This window comes from Chelonoidis abingdonii, chromosome 13, assembly GCF_003597395.2.
Source record: "Chelonoidis abingdonii isolate Lonesome George chromosome 13, CheloAbing_2.0, whole genome shotgun sequence".
Lineage (NCBI taxonomy): Eukaryota > Metazoa > Chordata > Testudines > Testudinidae > Chelonoidis > Chelonoidis abingdonii.
The window spans coordinates 5,955,182-5,975,834 of record NC_133781.1 but is presented as its reverse complement, the minus strand read 5'-3'; the positions used below and the strand labels follow the sequence as shown (position 1 = coordinate 5,975,834).

The 20,653-nt window shown below is 45.2% G+C and overlaps 1 protein-coding gene across 1 annotated transcript in view; it reads left to right on the top strand.

Annotated features, from left to right (window-relative positions):
• The first annotated feature begins 7,318 nt into the window (after positions 1-7,318).
• Positions 7,319-20,653, top strand: part of GSG1L2 (GSG1 like 2) — a 63,418-nt gene continuing 50,083 nt past the window's right edge. The window contains exon 1 of the mRNA XM_075072047.1: positions 7,319-7,783. Coding sequence (XP_074928148.1) covers positions 7,489-7,783 — 295 coding nt within the window. The 5' untranslated portion in view covers positions 7,319-7,488. The remainder of the gene's footprint in view (positions 7,784-20,653) is intronic.

Sequence of the window (20,653 nt, the reverse complement as noted above, 5' to 3'; positions counted from 1 at the left end):
TGAAAGGGAACTTAGGTGAAGACTCTCAATTATTTTTTCAAAAGGTTCATTGTGAAAAACACAGTTCCTGAAGGTGTGGCCCCTCCAAACCTGTACTTTGCTCCCCTCCAGGTGATCTAAGAATGCCCCTGCTTCCTGCTCCATGATTTGTGTAAACTTGGCTCAACTCTTGCACTTACAGGTCAGTCTCAACCCCCTATCCAGATATCTCTGAACAAAGCTCATTAAATTGTTTCCGCACAGCTCGTCTTTAGCTCACAGCACAAGATAGAAAAAGCTCTCACCATCTGCAGTCTACAGGGATCACCCCCTCCAGAATGTCTCTTTTCCCATCTCCTAACTTTTTGTTCTGTCTTAGCAGAGGAGCTTCTCTGCTGATCCTGTTGTTTACAATTTAAGAAGTCAAGCCCAGGGCACAGCAGAATTGGGATCCCCAGATATGGCTGCAGTTGCTGAGTGTAAACGTCCGCCGTTGGGGCTCAGCCTCTCAGGCGCCGCCTGGGAGCCAGGGCGCCTCCTAGATGGCAAAATAGTCCAGGGTTAGACCTCTTGCAGGGGTATGAGCCAAACAGATAGTCTCTAAGCCCTGCCTGGCCAGGAGGGGCACCAAGCAGTTCAGAGCTCAGCTCCTCACAGGGACTGAGCAAACAGTAGTCTATAAAGCCTGGCCCTGGGTCGGGTGGCACTAAGTGAGTTCAGGACTCAGCTCCTCAGCAGGGGGCTGAGCAAACAAATAGGTTATAAAGCCCAGGCCCTGGTTACGGCAGGGCAGCTAAAGCAGTCAGGGCTCAGCTCCTCAGCAAGGACTGAGCAAACAAATATTATAAAAGCCCAGGCCCTGGATCAGGAGGGAACAAACCAGCACAAGGGCTAGACCTCGGAGGCAGGGGCTGAGCAGCAGTTCAAAAGTAAGTTATAATAAGGCCTCCTCAAGGCAGCGAAGAGGGGGAGTCTGCCACCCTTAGGCGGGTGGCAGGGGAACGCAGGCCTCCCACTCCACTGCGTCGCAGCCCGGGCCCTAGCAGCGCAAGACTCGCTGCTGTCATGGGGATCTGGCCGCAACACACTGACATTTGGTCAGATGTTTCAACCAAGTGTCTTCCGGGGGTCCCAGACCATGGGTTCTCAGGATACAAGGCACAGGGAAGCTCAGGCAGCTTCCTAGATACCGGGCATGGGGCAGGCTCGCCACCTCCTCAGGATCGCATGGGGAGCCAGGCAGCTCCTCAGGATACCGGGCACGGGGAAGCTCAGCAGCTCCTAGGAATACCGGGCACGGGGAAGCTCAGGCAGGGGGGTGCTCGGCACGTCACATCGGTCTTTTGGTGGCCGCCTCCAGTGAGTGCGGGGCTGTGTTTTATACTCCTGTCCGCCCCTTACTTCCGGGGGGCGGAACGGCAGCGGTGGCTCTGGCTCACGTTGGAGCTGCAGGCCTGTACCTTTATACTCCTGTCCCACCCCTTGACTTCGGGGCGGAACGGGCGGCAGTGGCTCTGCCCACATGGAGGCTTGCAGGGGCTTGGCGCCTCTCACTACACTACACGAGGGTTTGACGTTTAATAGGTCTGGAGTGATCTGAGTTCTTTTTCTTTCTCTCCTGTTCTTTGGGACTACAAAGGCAGAAACTGTAGTACTTGATATCTGGACTTATAGTGGTGCACCATAACTTGTACTAAATAAACAGCCTTATTTACAAAGATCCAAGATCAGTCAGCAGTTTTCATTTATGGCAAAATTTCATTCTAATGCCATCTAGGTGTTTAGGGTTACTCAGAGTGAGGCTAGGTTTATGTAAACTAATTATGAATTAATAAATGGCCAAGTTGTTCTTCAAGTGGGAAAAAATGCACCTTCTGCCTTTGTTTAGTAAGTGACAGCATCACGATGAAAGAAATGCCAATTTTCATCTCTTAATGGGAAAGCACAGAGAATGAGGAAAACCCAGAAAGAAGAAATCAATTCTTTTACAATAAAATGTCATTTTTATCACAATTCAGGGCTTCCTTGAAATCTTCTTAGAAAAAACACTCCTCACATTTCTGTAGTAATTGCACAAGATCTGCTGTAAATTAACATGATGTGTAACATTAAACCATACATTTTAAAAATAAGAATAACATTGCCGCGTCATTTTGCAATCAGGGATTAAAAAATTATTATTCGATCAGACACATTTATTTTATCCAGTTCAACAGATAGTATCAGAAAAATAAAAAACAATTTAAAACCTCTCTATTAAAAGCCTTTTTACTTGCTACTCTCCACCAGAAGAGAAATCTTGTTCAATTTCTAATGTGGTAGCTAGTCAGTTAATCTCATCTACCACAATGCTAATCACTGAAATCAAGAATCTGCACTGCAAGTCTGCTGTTCTAAACTTCATACAGTAATTTCCCAAGAGTTTAGTTGAACATTGTTCTTACCAATCCTCCTGAACTTTGCATCTTCTCCCTCTGGAACGTGGCACCCTTGTGCTAATACCTTTCCCCACTACACAGCAGGAAGAAAAAGGAGCAGGAGATAATCAGAAGCATTTTGGCTAAACACTTTTTGAAGTAAATGTGTCTGGCGTCATCACGCTTCCCATTTAATAACTCCTCACATGAAATACCAGATGCCACGTAAACTTTCCGTCATGACTTGCATCGCCTGTCTCCCAGATATACTGAAAGCGGCGTTGCTATTGTTCAGATCAGGGAAAGAGCTATGAAGCGGATGCAGTGAGTCCCTTTCTCTGACTGTACAGAAAGGTTTTGCCAACTTTTCTGTCCTTCACACCAGTAAACTGCTGCTAAATGCCGTGACAGAGAGGATTAATGAGAGAAAACTGAGCGAGAGTGGCTGCTGAGGCTCTTGCGTCTATCCATGCTCATGTTGAAATCTGCCCACTTGCAGGGCAGCATCAGCATTAAAGTGTGCTGAAAAAGCCAGTGATAAATGCTTTCATCTGGTTGTATTGGGGAAGCATCATTGAATTCCTCTCAGTTCTGATTTCCACCAGTGAAATTGTACCATTTCTGTAGTAAGATGATAAGCAGAAATATAAGGCTCATTGTTTTGAAAGAAAGAAAACAGGACGCAGCAGATTGTCCCAGCCAGTGAAACCTGTGCAGGAATATAGGGGGGAAAGGATCCTGGGAGTGTTGTCTGTTGAACTCACAAGAACAAAGGATTAATCTGTATCAGCAAAAAAAATGAGGAAAAGTCCTTGTGGCACCTCAGAGACTAACACATTTATTTAGGCATAAGCTTTCGTGGGGCTATCCAGGCACAGGTGTGTGAATACAGACAACGTTCCTGACGAGGAAGGGCAGCTCAGGCTTCAGAACTTCTTGTTAAATTTAATACTAATTATGGCACGAGTGAATGTTTATTTGTGGGATTCTGAAAGATGAGGCCCTATCCCTGAGATGGAGCAAGGAGAGTGCTCCGCACCCAGGGAGACAGGAATCTGCCAGGAACCATACCAACTAAAAGGCAAAGAAGTGTTGTGGCCTTTGTCAATTAGTGGAGCCACTGCGCTGCCCGGTACTGCAAAAAGGTGCCTCGTGGATGGCAGTTTGTAAGCAGTGCAGAGGGCTGAACTGCCCAAGGTGCCATTCCCTCTGCACTGATGCCAATCAAATGACGCCTTCCCCAGGAAAAAAGAAAGTTGGCTGGGGTACAAAATCCAAACAAGTGAAGAGATGTGTCAACTCTTACTTGTGACCCTAATTACCATCACAATGCTTGCTACTGATAGCTGTCTGCAACAAGTCAATCAAAGAACAAGCACAGTTGTCTATATACTGGGCAGCTTTGGGTCCAACACATTGGGTCCTGGAGCCTGCCTGCAACATCGTAGACCATTCACTGTTCTCTCTGGTCTTGGTTAATGTCCCCGTAGGGTGATTCCACATCCTCTTCTTAGCCCCATATGCATGTGTTCTGAAATGTCAGTCTGTTCTGGAACAGTCGGGAATTTTAAGATTTATTGTTCCTTTAAATGTCAGTATCCAACAGTTTGTTATTTTACCTGGAGTTACCAGACAGTTGACGTTCAACACAGCACTAAGATTAGTTTAGATTAAAAGAAAGCAAGTGTATTTAATTGCACAGAGAGATTTTAAGTGAAATGCCAAATATAAAGGATTAAAGAAAAATGGTTACAACGAGAAATAAAGATAAAACACTTTCTAGTAACAGAACTAAACAACCTAGCTGGTTTCCAGATAAATCTTCAGCACATATTTCCATTGAGGATTGTATTGTGGAGTTTGTGTGTGAGTGAGTGTGGTGTGCAGGGTGCTAGGGGCCTGTGTGCTGAAGAGCGAGGCTGAGCCCCTGCGTTGGGGCGGGGCTTACCTGATTAGGGGTCCTAATATTAAAGGAGCCAGGCACTCAGGCAGCGGCACAGGAGCCAGCAAACAGAGCTGCTAACAGGGAGTTTCAGTGGGAGTTCCAGGGAGGAGTTCCAGAGGAGGCTAAAGCGAGGAACCAACAAGCCAGAAGAGGGAAGGGGCAGGTCTGCCCAGCAGCCCAGGCCTTGTTGGTGGCCTGTGGTGCAGTGTTAGGCTTGGACTGCGAGCACAGAGCTGGAAGGGCATGACTGAGACAGAGGCCAGCAGGTAGAGACGCACTGAGGATGACCGGATGCGGAGCTGTGGCATGTACATGGTCCTGGAGGGGCGCCTGAAAGGAGTTTTGTCTGCAAGAAGTGCCGCCTGAATAGGAGCTGCTGAAGAAAAGATAGAGGACTGGAGATGCAGGTGGAAACTCTGGCTGAGTTATAGAAGGGGGTTTGAGCAGTTGATGGAACACAGACATGATGAGGCACAGGGATAAGCTCAGAGGAGCAGATGGAAGCAGGACCAAAAAATTGCTGAGGAGCTGCTGGGTGAGGAAAATGGACGGTGGAAGCATGTGACTAGGAGAACCAGGCAGAGGAAAAGACGGCCAGTGATGGAGAAATAGAACTCAGGAACAGGTTGCTGGGTTGGAAAATGAAGATGGAGCACAGCAGGTGCTCGCTGAAGAAGAGGCAAGGAAAAAGAGGCGAGCGGCTAGTCCTGCAGAAGGACGGAGGAGTCAATGGAGCGACACCAAGTATGACCCCAAGGAGGATTGCAAGGTGAATACGAATCGAGGACTTGCGGCCAGTGGTGCGGGGGATAGACCGGAGAATCACACTGTCGCCGGAAAAGCAAGATCTACGTGATTGGAGACTCTTTACTGAGAAGAATAGACAGGCCTGTAACTAGACCTGATCGGGGAGAACAGAAGGGTGTGCTGTTCTACCGGGGGCTAAGGTACAGGATGTGGACCTGAGGCTGAAAAGGATCCTAGCGGAGCGGAAAGAACCCGTGATTGTCCTTCATGTGGGAACGAATGATACGGCTAGTCACTCCCTGGACTGTATCAAGGAGGCTATGTCAGGACTGGGAAGACGCTCAAGGAAAATCGAGCTCAGTGATCTTCAGTGGATTCTGCCGTTCCTAGAGCGTGGCGACGAAGGAGCGACAAGATTATGAGTAATTAACAGATGGCTCAGGCAGTGGTGCTATAAGGAGGGCTTTGGGATGTACGGTCATTGGGAAGCGTTACGGACAGGCAACTGTTCGCTCGGATGGACTTCATCTAAGTAAGGAGGGAAATAACTTCTGGGATGGAGGCTCGCCGACCTCATTAAGAGAGCTTTTAACTAGGAAGTTGGGGAGATGGTTGGGAGATGTTCAGGAGATCTCCACGCCGGAATTTAACCTGGAGAGGGAAGTAAACAAAGTGAGAGGGGATACCCTTGTGGACGAAGAATTGACCCGAGGAAGAAAGCAGAGTTGAAACTAACTAACGGTGATGCTGGTGGTAGAAGGTCTGTGCACGACGGGGGAAAGAATGTCACTGACGCCAACGCCAAAAATTAAAATGTCTGTACACTAATGCGAGGAGCCTAGGTAACAAGATGGAGGAACTGGAGCTACTGGTACAGGAAGTGAAAACCGGATATTATAGGGGATATATAGGACCCCTAATCAGGTAAGCCCCGCCCCCAACGCAGGGCTCAGCCTCGCTCTCAGCACACGGCCCCTAGCAGCCTGCACACACACTCACTCACACACAAACTCCACAATACAATCCTCAATGGAAATATGTGCTGAAGATTTTATCTGGAAACCAGACTAGGTTGTTAAGTTTCTGTTACTAGAAAGTGTTTTATCTTTATTTCTCTTGTAACCATTTTTTACTTTAATCCTTATATTTGCATTCACTTAAAATCTCTCTGTGCAATTAAATACACTTGCTTTCTTTTTAATCTAAACTAATCTAGTGCTGTGTTTGAACTCAACTGTCTGGTAACTCCAGGTAAAATAACAAACTGTTGGATACTGACATTTTAAAGGAACAATAAATCTTAAAATTCCCGACTGTTCCAGAACAGGACTGGACATTTCAGAAAACACATGCATATTTGGGGCTAAGAAGAATGTGGAATCACCCTACCGGGCATTAACCAAGACCAGTAGAGAACAGTGGAAGTCTACGATGTTGCAGGCAGGCTCCAGGACCCAAAGTGTTGGACCAAAGCTGCCCAGTATATAGACAAACTGTGCTTGCTTCTTGATGACTTGTTGCAGACAGCTTCAGTAGCAAGGCATTGTGAGGTAATTAGGGTCACAAAGTAAGAGGTGACACATCTCTTCACTTGTTTGGATTGTACCCCAGCCAACTTTTCCTTTTCCTGGGGAAGGGTCAGGATTGGCATCAGTGCAGAGGGAATGGCACCTTGGGCAGTTCAGCCCTCTGCACTGCTTTACTAAACTGCATTCCACGGAGGCACTTTGCAGTACCGGGGGCAGCCTGCAGTGGCTCCACTAATGACAAAGGCAAACACACACTTCTTGCCTTTGTAGTTGGTATGGTTCCTGGCAGATTTCCTGTCTCCCTGGGCTGCAGAGCACTCTCCTTGCTCCATCTCAGGGATAGGGCTCATCTCAAGAATCCCCCTACAAATAACATTCACTCGTGCCATAATTAGTATTAAATTTAACAAGAAGTTCTGAAGCCTGAGCTGCCCTCCCTAGTCAGGAACGTTGTCTGTATCACACACCTGTGCCTGGGATAGCCCACGAAAGCTTATGCCTAAATAAATGTGTTAGTCTCTGAGGTGCCACAAGGACTCCTCATTTTTTTTGCTGATACAGACTAATCCCTTGTCTTGTGATTCAACAGACACACTCCCAGGATCCTTTCCCCCCTTTATATTTCCTGCACAGGTTTCACTGGCTGGACAAATCTGCTGCATCCTGTTTTCTTTCTTGTCAAACAATGAGCCTATGATTTCTGCTTATCATCTTAACTACCAGACTGGTACAATTCACTGGTGGAAATCCAGAACTGAAGAGTGAATTTCAATGAATGCTTCCCCATACAACCAGATGAAAAGCATTATCACTGGCTTTTTCAGCACACTTTAATGCTGATGCTGGCCCTGCAAGTGGGCAGATTTCAGACATGAGCATGGATAGACGGCAGAGAGCCTCAGCAGCACTCTCGCTCAGTTTTCTCTCATTAATCCTCTCTATCACGGCATTTAGCAGCAGTTACTGGTGTGAAGGGACAAGAAAAGTTGCAAAACCTTTCTGTACAGATCAGGAGAAAGGGACTCACTGCATCCGCTTCAATAGCTCTGATCTGAACAATAGCAACGCCGTTCAGTATATCTGGGAGACAGGCGATGACAAGTTCATTGACCGAAAGTTTCACGCTGGCATCTGGTATTCATGTGAGGAGATTATTAATGGGGAAGGTGAGTGACAGCCAGACACATTTACTTCAAAAAGTGTTTAGCCAAAATGCTTCCTGATTATCTCCTGCTCCTTGTTCTCCTGCTGCTGTAGTGGGGAAAGGTATTAGCACAAGGGTGCCACGTCTCCAGAGGGAGAAGATGCAAAGCTTCAGGAAGGATTGGTAAGAAACATGTTCAACTAAACTCTTGGAAATACTGTTATGAAGTTTAGAACAGCAGACTGCAGTGCAGATTCTTGATTTCAGTGATTAGCATTAGATGGTTAGATGAGCATTAACTGACTAGGGCTACCACCATTAGAAATTAACAAGATTTGCTCTTCTGGTGAGAGTAGCAAGTTAAAAGGCTTTTAATGAGAGAGGTTTTAAATTGTTTTTTATTTTTCTGATACTATCTGTGAACTGGATTAAAATAAATGTGTCTGATGGGAATAATATTTTTAGATCCCTGATTGCAAAATAGGACGCGCAATGTTATTTCTTATTTTAAAATGTCATGTTAATGTACACATCATGTTAATTTACAGCAGATCTTGTGCAATTACTACAGAAATGTGAGGAGTGTTTTCTAAGTAAAGAATTTCAAGAGAAGCCCTGAATTTGTGCTAAAAATGACATTTTATTGTAAAAGAAATTGATTCTCTTTTCTGGGTTTCCTCATTCTCTGTGCTTCCCATTAAAGAGATGAAATTTGCTCATTTTCTTTTCATCGTGATGCTGTCACTACTAAACAAAGGCAGAAGGTGCATTTTTCCCAACTGAAGAACAACTTGGCCATTTATTAATCATAAATAGTTGTACATAACCTAGCCTCACTCTGAGTAACCCTAAACACCTAGATGGCATAGAATGAAATTTGCCATAAAATGAAACTGCTGACTGATCTTGGATCTTTGTAAAATAAGGCTGTTTATTTAGTACAAGTATGGTGCACACTATAAGTCCAGATATCCAAGTTACTACAGTTTCTGCCTTTGTAGTCCCAAAGAGACAGAGAGAAAGAAAAAAGAAACTCAGATCACTCCAGACCTATAAACGTCAAACCCTCAGTGTAGTGTAGTGAGAGGGCCAAGCCCCTGCAGCCTCCAATGTGGGCAGAGCCACTGCCGCCCGTTCCCGCCCCCCGGAAGTCAAGGGGTGGGACAGGAAGTATAAAGGTACAGGCCCTGCAGCCTCCAACGTGAGCGGAGCCACCGCTGCCCGTTCCCGCCCCCCGGAAGTCAAGGGGCGGGACAGGAAGTATAAAAGCACAGCCCCGGCACTCACTTGGAGGCCGGCCACCAAAGAGACCAGATGTGAGTGGCCGAGCACCCCCCTGGCCTGAGCTTCCCCGTGCCCGGTATCCTGAGGAGCTGCCTGAGCTTCCCCGTGCCCGGTATCCTGAGGAGCTGCCTGAGCTTCCCCATGCCCGGTATCCTGAGGAGGACTGGCCGAGCCTGCCCCATGCCCGGTATCCTGAGGAGCTGCCTGAGCTTCCCTGTGCCTGGTATCCTGAGGAACCCATGGTCTGGGACCCCCCGGAAGACACTGGTGAAACATCTGAACCAATGTCAGTGTGTTGCGGCCAGGATCCCCACTGACAGCAGCGAGTCTTGGCCGCTGCTAGGGCCCCGGGCTGGAACGCAGTGGAGTGGGAGGGCCTGCGTTCCCCCTGCTACCCATCTAAGGATGGCAGACTCCCCCTCTCGCTGGCCTGAGGAGGCCTTATTTATAAACTTACTATTTGAACTGCTGCTCAGCCCCTGCCTGAGGGTCTGAGCCCTGTGCTGGTTTGTTGCCCCGCCCTGATCCAGGGCCTGGGCTTTATAAACTATTTGTTTGCTCAGTTCCCTGCTGAAGGAGCTGAGCCCTGAACTGCTTAGTGCCCTGCCGTAACCCAGGGCCTGGGCTTTATAAACTATTTGTTTGCTCAGTTCCCTGCTGAAGGAGCTGAGCCCTGAACTGCTTAGTGCCCTGCCGTAACCCAGGGCCTGGGCTTTATAACCTATTTGTTTGCTCAGCCCCCTGCTGAAGGAGCTGAGTCCTGAACTACTTAGTGCCCCACCCTGACCCAGGGCCAGGGCTTTATAGACTACTTGTTTGCTCAGTCCCTGCTGAGGAGCTGAGCTCTGAACTGCTTGGTGCCCCGTCCTGAGCCAGGGCCAGGGCTTAGAGACTATCTGTTGGCTCTACCCCTGCCAAGAGGTCTGAACCCTGGCCTATTTTGCCATCTGTAGTGAGGCGCCCTGGCTCCCAGCGGCGCCTGAGAGGGCTGAGCCCCAACGGCGGACGTTTACACTCAGCAACTAGCAGCCATAAATCTGGGGATCCCAATTCTGCTGTGCCCTGGGCTTGACTTCTTAAATTGTAAACAACAGGGATCAGCAGAGAAGCTCCTCTGCTAAGACAGAACAAAAATTAGGAGATGGGAAACAGAGACATTCTGGAGGGGGTGATCCCTGTAGACTGCAGAGTGGTGAGAGCTTTTCTATCTTGTGCTGTGAGTGGCTAAAAGGACGAGCTGATGGGAAACAATTTAATGAGCTTTGTTCAGAGAATCTGGATAGGGGGGTTGAGACTGACCTGTAAGTGCAAGAGGCTGAAGCCAAGTTTACACAAATCTATGGAGCAGGAAGCAGGGGCATTCTTTAGATCACCTGGAGGGGAAGCAAAGTGACAGAGTTTGGAGGGGCCACCACCTGTCAAGGGAACTGTGTTTTCACAATGAACCTTTTGAAAAAATAATTTGAGAGTCTTCACCTAAGTTCCCTTCAGCTTTATCTCTGGCCCCTGATTCAAAGCGGGAGGGTTCTCTCACCTACCTCCAAACGGTGAAGCTGCTCTCCCTTTATTCTTTTCCACTGTATGCCCGTAGGGCCCAACTCCTTTGCCACTGCATGTCCCCAGCACCCAATTCCTCTGTTGCAGCTGTTGCTTTACCCAGACTGGAATAGCTACCATGTTAGCCCAAGCAAATGCTTCAACACACAGATAGGTAGCACTACAGAGCAAATCCATTCTCTGAATTCACCACTGGATGGAGAGCTCTGCTCCACTCTCATCCCAGCCCCAGTCTTCCCTGTTCTGCTTAAGGTGATCAGATGTCCTGAGTTTATTGGGACCATCCTGGTTATTAGGGGCTCTGTGTTATATAGGATCCTATTATCCCCCATAACCTCCCATCCCAATTTTTCAAACTTGCTATCTGGTCACCTTAATTCTGCTCTACAGTCCCCTGTGCATTCTTTTCTCCCTTGTTAGAGGATTGGCCCTTTTCCATAGAGTACCCTGGGGGTGGCTATCCACCTACCAGCCCAGTCATGCACACACATCATTCAGCCAGGAAGGGGCTCTAGAGGAGCAGAAAGTGGGTGTGAGTATGTGGTGTCCATGGGGAAAGGTGCTATATGAAGACTTCTGGATTTCCCAGCTTTTGTTGGAGTTGCTGCTTAGGGGGCCAAGGCAGAAGGCCAGGCCAAATCCCCCTGGGCCACAGGAACTATCCTTTCATGAATCAAGGTGAACTTTCTGTTCTTATTCTGTGCACTTAGCAGGGCAGTGCCAGCCCATTCCTCAAACTCTGGGCCTCGCTTGTCACCATTAGCTGCATCCACTGTCTAGTCTCAACTCCTCTCTATTGCAGAAAGGTGTGAACACATGTTATTTGATCACACACATTTCATTATTTATTTTTTTTATTAAAAATACTATTCATTTTTTTGGCCAAAAATGTTTGGTTTGGGGTTTTTCAGTTTTCCAATCAAAATCAAACATTTTAAAGGAAAACAGACATATTTCATGAAAAATTTCATTTAGTTTAAAACCCAATTCTCAGTCAAAAACAAGTTAACACAAAATGTTCAACTAGCCCTCGTAAAGACATACCTGTGTTTAGGGTTAGGCTGGTGAACCACAGTTATGAAGGGAAAGGAAGCTGGGGAAGAGAGATCCATTTTCTTCTCCACACCACGGACATCACAAACTACATCACAAGAGATGGGGACCTGGCCTCTCCCATGCTCCCTACAGTGGTGTCTTATTGATTAATAAAGAATTAAAGGAGGCCAATAGCATTAATGCTAATCAGCATGCCAATCTATTTTATGAAAGATAGATCTTGTCAAAATAACTTGATATCTTTTTTTAAATGAGGTTACAAGTTTGGTTGACAAAGTTAACTGTAAAAAGAACAGGAGTACTTGTGGCACCTTAGAGACTAACAAGTTTATTTCAGCATGAGCTTTCGTGAGCTACAGCTCACTTCTTCGGATGTTGCTGTAATATACTTAGACTGCTGTAAGGCTTTTGACTTGGCACTGCATGAGACCATGATTAAGAAACTAGAACAGTAAACAATTAACATGGCACACATTAAATGGATTAAAAACTTGCTAACCGACAGGTCTCAAAATGTAATTGTAAAGGAGGAATCATCATCATCATCAAACTGGGGTGTTTCTGGTGGGGTCCCGCAGGGATTGGTTCTTGGCCCTATGCTATTCAATATGTATACTAGTGACTTGGAAGAAAACATAAAATCATCACTGATAAAGTTTGCAGATGACAAAAAGATTGGGGAAGGGCAAATAATGAAGAAGTCAGGTCACTGATATAAAGTGATCAGGATCACTTGGCAAAGTAAACAAGCAAACAATATGAGTTTTAAGATGTCAAAATGCAAATGTATATACAACAAGTACCAAAGAATGTAGGCCATATTTACAGGATGGGGGACTCTATCCTAGGGAGCAGTGACTCTGAAAAAGACTTGGCGATCATGATGGATAGTTAGCTGAATTTGAGCTCCCAGTGTGATGCAGTGATCCCCAAGGGTTAATGGGAGCCTTGGATGCATGAACAGAGGAATCTTGAGTAGAAATAGAGAGATTATTTTACTTCTGTAGTTGATGTTGGTATGACCGCTTCTGGAATATTGTCTCCAGCTCTGACGCCCACAATTCCAGAAGGATGTTGATGATTTGAGAGGGTTCAGAGAAGAACCACAAGAATGATTACAGAATTAGAAAACCGGCCTTATAGTGATAGACTCAAGGAGCTCAATCTATTTAGTTTTACAAAGAGAAGGCTAAGGGGTGACTTGATTAGTCTACACATATTTCATGGGGAGCAAATATTTGATAATGGGCACTTCAGTCTAGCAGACAAAGATATAACACACTCCAATGGCTGACATTTGAGGATTGACAAATTCAGACTGAAAATAAGACATAACATTTTATAAGTGAGGGTAATCAATCATGTAACAATCCACCATTGGCCATGGTGAATTCTCCATCACTGGCCATTTTTAATTCAAGGTTGCATGTTTTTCTAAAAGATCTGCTCCAGTTCAAAGAGGAATTAAGTCAGCGAAGTTCTCTGGCCTGAGCTATGCAGGAGGTCAGACTAGAAGACCACAGTGATTCCTTCTGGCCATAGAATCTCTGACCCTCCCCGTAGTCCGCTTTCCCAACATCCACATTGTACTATGTTCTGAAGTGCAGGAATGTTTGAGAGTGGTTCTGCTTTGCGATCATTTATAGTGTGGGTGTACTAAGCTGCTTGAAGCAGAACTGCTGAACAGCTCTTATAAAACAGATAAAGGAGCTAGTGAACAGAAACAAACAGGAGTTTTGTGAGGGAGTTCTCCAGGTAAAGGAGGAGCAACTATGTGACACTTGGAGTGAGTTTGTTGTCGGTTTGTTTGTTGGTGTGTGCTTGCTGCTTGCCATTTGCTGTTTGATGGAAGTTTATAGTGTGGTCTGTCTGAGGAGCCATTCGCTGAGCCTAGCAGCCTGTTAGGCAAGGCTGAGAGCTTCCTTACAAGGTTTTAGCCTGCCATCCTTTGATCCCTACTTCCGGTAGGATCCCTTGATAAGGGGGCATGGCTACTGAGGAACAAGGGTTTAAAAAGCCAGCTCCGAAGCGACCAGAGGAGCTAGCAAACAAGGGAGTGTTGCGAGGGAGTTTAGAGACGGAGTGTGAGAGCCAGACACATCCAGCCGTCTCTTGATTTAGGCAATAGTTCCCCCCATGGTAGAAACATGGCTCTAACCTGCTGCTTCTGGTTAAGCAGTGGCTAGCCCTCCTGCAACTTTGCAAGGGGGGAGCGTGACCAAAAGCATCCCTGTATTCACACTCTACACACCACTGCAACAAGCTTTGTGCAAAATATGCCTTGTTTGGTATCACTGGAAAACTAATAACTTGCTGGTCAATAATATAGTGAACTGTATGTAGCAATGCTGTATGTCAAGTTATGAATCCCCTGTATGAAGTTATCATCACATATTCAAACCCACATAACCCTACCTAGGCAAAAGTTGTTAATGAGGTTTATCTTAAATTTTACCTTAATTTATAAATAAGTAATAAACAGGGTCCTTGAGACAGCAGGGGGAAGAGATGGCCGGAGACAAAGCAATGTTGCATTTCAGCAAGCACAGATGAGGAGAAAGCCCATGGAGCCTCCTTCAACACCAGACTCTGTGTTGCCTTTACTGCTTGAATAAACTTTACTTTACAGGGTAAGTCTCAGAAGAATCCACTTCAAAGGTTCGCTGGATTATAAGAGAGAGGGGCAGAGAACCCCTAGTTAAATCTCTGTCTTTCACCTAAGAAAACAAAGGCACCAGCATCTTTAGGTCATTGGGGGAGATTCTGACCATCTTGCCGGAAAACTATGGGTAAGAAAAGCTATCTTAACAAACCCTGGAACCAAAACTTGGAAGATTAAGTTTCAGACTTTTAGATGCATGTTTTCACTTTTATTTGCTTGTAAACATTTCACTCTTAGAATCATAGAAACATAGAATGGTGGGACAGGAAGGGACCTTGAGAGGTCATCTAGTCCAGTCCCCTGCACTCATGGCAGGACAAAGTATTTTCTAAACAGATAGGTGTTTGTCTAACCCGCTGTTAAAAATTTCTAGTGATGGAGATTCCATAACCTCCCTAGGCAACTTATTACAGCGCTTAACCACCTCCACATTTAGGAACCAACCTAAACAGCTATTGCTGAAATTTAAGCCCAACGCTTCTTGCCCTATCCTCAGAGATTAAAGAGAACAATTTTTCTCCCTCTTCTCTCTTTTCTCCCTCTTAAAACAAGCTTTTATGTACTTGAAAACTATCATGTCCCCACTCAGTCTTCTTTTCTGCAAAGTAAGCAAACCCATTTTCCTTGTAGGTCATGTTTTCTAGACCTTTAATCATTTTTGTTGCTCTTCTCTGGACTTTCTCCAATTTGTGCACATCTTTCCTGAAATGTGATGCCCAGAACTGTATACAATATTCCGGTTGAGGCCTAAACAGTGTGAAGTAGAGCGGAAGAATTATTTCTTGTGTCTTACTTACAACACTCCTGCTAATACATTCCAGAACGATGTTTGCTTCCCCCATCCCCAACAGTGTTACAGTGTTGACTCATATTTAGCTTGTGGTCCACTATGACCCCCAGATTCCTTTCCACAGTACTCCTTCCTGGGCAGTCATTTCTCATTTTGTATGTGTGCAACTGATTGTTCCTTCCTAAGTGGAGTACTTTGTATTTTCCCTTATTGAATTTCATCCTATTTACTTCAGACCATTTCTCCAGATCATTTTGAATTTTAATCCTCTCATCCAAAGCATTTGCAACCCCTCACACCTTGGTATCATCCACAAACTTCATAAGTTTGTGTCAACTGAATCAGACCCAGAACTGATCCCTGCAGGACCTCACTCATTATGTTCTTCCAGCTTGACTGTGAAGGACTGATAACTACTCTCTGGAAATGGTTTTCCATCCAGTTGCTAACTCACCTTATAGTAGCTGCACCTAGACTGTATTTTCCTATATTCCTCTTTCCCCTCCCCCAATTGCCTCCTGCCCACTGCTGAACAGCGGTGGGTGGGAGGTGCTGGGGAGAGAGGTGCACCTGATTGGCGGGGCCTGCCAGTGGGTGCTGAGCATCCATTCTTTTTTTCTCATGGGTGCTCCTGCCCCAGAACACCCACAGAGTTGGCAGCCAATCTTTAGTAAACTAACTGAAGATTTATTAATAAAAAAAGAAAAGAAGAGCATTACTAAAAGGTTAAAATGAACCATATACATTACAGATGATTTCAGAGTCTCTAGATCAGGATAGTAGCAGTGATGTTAAATCTGCTAGCCTGCAATAAGTCTTTCTGGATCAATCCATCTTGTGGATGTTATCCAGGAACACAGCATGTTTGAGATACCAATACATTGCAAAGCTTCATAGCTTCATATACAACGACAATACAGGCATATAAACACGATAACATTGTTCAACAGATCACAACTTTTCCATTTTCCATGGATACCTTACAAGGCATACTTTCTGTAAGGTTTATCACAACTGTGAAACCGCGTTGATACATCAGTGACCAGACCTTAGTGTAAGCATGTGTGGTGCTCTGTACTCAAAGCAGCACCCTGGAACCCACATCTTTCTTTTTCTGCAGCATCATAAGGTGCATGGAGATGAAGTTGGGGGTGCCTAGAGGATGGGGGTGCATTAGGTGCATGAGGATGAAGTTGAGATATAAAGGGGATTGAGGGATGAAGTTAGGGTATATGGGGGTGAGGTTGGGAGAGACAGAGTCCAGCACCAGCTCAGACCTCTTTCCCCTCCCACCAGAGACCACAAATCTCCCTGAATTTATTTGAAAATGTTTGTCATTATGCCCTAACCAACAAGATCTGTTACTGGTCACTTTGAATTGTAACAGTTTCAGTACCTAGGGTATTTGCAGCCTTTCCATTTCCTGCCAGCCCTAGTCAAATACCCTTGCCCTTAGCCACATGTCTGAGTGGTTACTGAGCCGCATAAGGACTGGTGACTCCAAGGCCTAGCTGCTTAAGTACCTGCAATGTTTGCTTCCATTGTATTTAATTTAGATGGACTAAATGGGTCCAAAGAGTCAAAGGTTTTAACACAACCCTGGCAATGTCCAGCATTAAACAGTTTTAAACAAGATTTGGGGTTTGGTCTGCGGAGACCTCAGCCTGCTCAGTACAACGGCAAACAACTCGTCAAAAATCTGTTTGTTAAAGGTACATAAAAAGGAGAAACCATTAAAGCATTTGAAATGTAAAGAATTAAGTATGTTTTCATTTTAACAACAACCCTTATTCCCTTTTCCCTTTAGGTAGAAAGAGTCTTTAGAAGAACCGCCTGCCCTTGCCTGACAGTCATTTAGATTATATTAAAAATGGTAATAGCTGTTCTTTTGGGGGAAAAGAGAAGTTAGTTGAGGAGGGATAGAGCTGTTGTTGCTACAGTTGTTAAAGTCCAATCCTACTTCATAGAAGACAAAACAAGACAAACACAGGAGTGAAAAAGAAAACAACAGCAAAGATAGAAAATGCAGCTTCTGCCTCTGGCGTTGACTCTCACTTGCAACCTCACTGATGGAGAAAAATAGGTCCAGCAACATAAGCATGGCACATGGTGTGATCAACCACACCGAGACTTGGGAAATTGTACCAGCATCACGCTGTTTAGGGAATTGATTTTATTTGCCTTTCTGGTCACAGTGTTGCAAAATATACAGTCCTGGCTAAAGGGCACTGTGTGTGTGCATGAGTGTGCGTATGTGACAAAGTCTCACATCCCAGGTCGCATTTGGGATGTAACTGGACCCCAGTGAATGTGATGATGTCACCTGGATCCCTCTCTCTGCCTGGTCTGGTCAGGACAGCTCTCAGGATCAGGATGATAAAGGCATAATGGTGTCAGGATGGATCCTGGAGCCCCAGGAGACAGATAGTGTGGCAGCCATGATGGTGAAGATTGCGCCTTCCCCTTTTTTCAGTCGGCAGTTGTCCCCTAAAATCTTTTTTGAGGACCCCAGAAAGGAGTTCACCAATTTGGCCTAAATTCTGACACACCAATTTTGGTTCATTAATTTCCAGTCCCACACTTCTCTTGTTTACCCAACTTGATCATAACACAGTCCTTGAGTTATACCATTTGGCCTTTTTGTTTGTACTAATTCAGTCTTTGTCTCCCTTTTGCACCTTTTCTCATTAACATTTATTGTTATAAGTTATTGTGACACATTATAAACTTTCTCATAGTTTTTACAATTGAGCTCACAATTCAGATAAATTTGTCAGCCCAATTATTACACCATCTCTGGGTTGTGGTACACTTCACACTCGACTGGCACCCTAGGTTTACTGAGCAACCCCAGTGATTACAATGGTCTTGCTAGTACTGTATACAGGTAATATATAGTCACCTCCCTATTGGTACTCAATATTCCCCTGTTTATTCATCCAAGTATTGCATTGGGCATCATAGCCACAGCCTCACACTGGGAACTCCTCTGCGTTTGTTCTCCACTATGCCATCTAAATCCTTTTTTAATGTTCTATCTTCTGGTTCATGTGTGTGTATGACTTTGCATTAGGCTATATCCTATGCAGTCTGAACTACTCTTTATAACTGATCTTCCTTATTATCATGTTCCATTCAACCATTTTTGAGTCACCTACAAACTTTTTTCAGAAGTGGTCTTATATTTTCTTCTAGATTATTGGTAAAAAAATATTGAATAGCATTAGGGCAAGATTAGATCCCAGGAGGACCCTTCTAGAAACATCCATCATGGATGATGATTGCTAATCTACAAGTACTTTTTGAGATCTATAGGTTAGCACCACAGTTATGCAGCTATCTGCATGGTGGTTCCCTTTGTGATCTCTCTGAGTGCACCTTCGAAGGTGTTCAGCATCTTCCTTCACCTGTATAAAGATGAAATCTCACAATTCTTCCACTTTTAGACCAGGTCCCGAGTGTACTCCCCAATGTACCACTGCTTCTCACCCTGCAGATCTGGCTGGGTTCAGGCACCCACATTTCTTAGTTTCAGGAACCTGTGACCAGTGAGAATGACTATTTTATTTAGTAGTTGGAACAAAGCATTAGAGAGAGGGTATTTGAAAACAACAAAAATCCCACACATATACTTAATTTAGCTTCCCTACAAGCTAAATTAGAAAGACTTTCCTCTTCAGTTATAGTAACTGAAGAGAAATGACTCATTCTCCTAGACAGCCCAGATCCTCCTGTGTTTCTTATTCTCAATCTGGTCCTCTTAATCTCACCCACCTTGTTCAGACTGGTAGCAATGCTCCCCCAGGAGTGTGGGCTAGAGCAGTTAAGGCTTCTCCCTCTGGGATTATCACTTAGAGACTCTTCAGTGTAAGACTTTGGGTGACTATTAGGGTCTGTCTTCATTGCAGATCCAACTCAGACTCTTCCTTGGGTGATGCTGCTAACCTCCCTCCCCTCCACATGCAAACCCTCTCCCTTGAGTTTGATGCTGCTTGACACCCAGGCTAGCTGGTCCAGAGGGGGGTTATAGGCCATAGCCTGGGCACTGCTTTCACTTTTCAGTGTGGATACAGGCTAAACAACCCTATGGTGCCTTCCCACAATTCACCCCATGTGTCCAGAAGGACAGACAAGTTCTCCGACAATTCACTGAGAATGAATCCTAGAGTGTCACATAAAGAACAACAGGGTCTGCCCCAGAAGTCTAAGATACACACACATGGGTGGAGGGAGAAGAGCACAGCATCAGTGACGACATAGTAATTCAGGTAGGAAGACCTTTAGACCATCAGAAAGGGCCTGCTCCCCCTTTCTCTAGATTGAAAGGCTCTGCTACTCAGTCAGCCCCTTAGGGTGAAATACATATTCCCGTAGATGGTACAGACACATCACACTAGAGGCAGATCCAGATCCAGTATTAATAATTATTAAAAAAGCACCTCCACATTTGACACAGTTAGCCAGTTTTTAACTAATTTATTAAATACTGCACTGATTTTGTATTGGGCTCAGTTTCTAATCAGAATGTCGTACAGTGGTAAGTCAAATGCCTTACAAAGTATACATATATTATGTCAAAACATTTATATTGGCCAACCAAATTTGTTATCTCATTTAAAAAAAACAGGCTCTCCAAAACAAAACAAATAAACTAGGCATTCCTCTCCACTGTTTACTCCCCTGTTCCCATCATTATATCCGTAAAACATCTGATGAAGTGGGTTTCAGCCCACAAAAGCGTATGCCCAAATACCATCATGAAGCAGGTCCTCAAGGAATCAATTCTGAAGCACTTAGAGGAGAGGAAAGTGATCAGGAAAAGTCAGCATGGATTCACCAAGGGCAAGTCATGCCTGACTAACTTAATTGCTTCTATGAGGAGATAACTGGGTCTGTGGATGAGGGGAAAGCAGTGGATGTGTTATTCCTTGACTTTAGCAAAGCTTTTGATACAGTTTCCCACAGCATTCTTGACAGCAAGTTAAAGAAGTATGGGCTGGATGAATGGACTATAAGGTGGATAGAAAGCTGGCTAGATCGCTGGACTCAATGGGTAGTGATCAATGGCTCCATGTCTAGTTGGCAGCTGGTATCAAGTGGAGTGCCCCAAGGGTCAGTTCTGAGGCCAGTTTTGTTCAACATCTTCATTAATGATCTAGAGGATGGTGTGCACTGTACTCTCAGCAAGTTTGCAGATGACACTAAACTGGGAGGAGTGGTAGATACACTGGAGGTTAGGGATAGGATACAGTGGGACCTAGACAAATTAGAGGACTGGGTCAAAAGAAACCTGATGAGGTTCAACAAGGACAAGTGCAGAGTCCTGCACTTAGGACAGAAGATCCCATTCACTGTTACAGACTAGGGACCGAATGGCTGGGCAGCAGTTCTGCAGAAAGAGACCTAGGGGTTATAGTGGACGAGAAGCTGAATATAAGTCAACAGTGTGCCCCAAGAAGGCTAACACCATATTTAGCTGTATAGTAGGGGCATGCCAGCAGATCAAGGGACGTGGATCATTCCCCTCTATTCGAACATTGGTG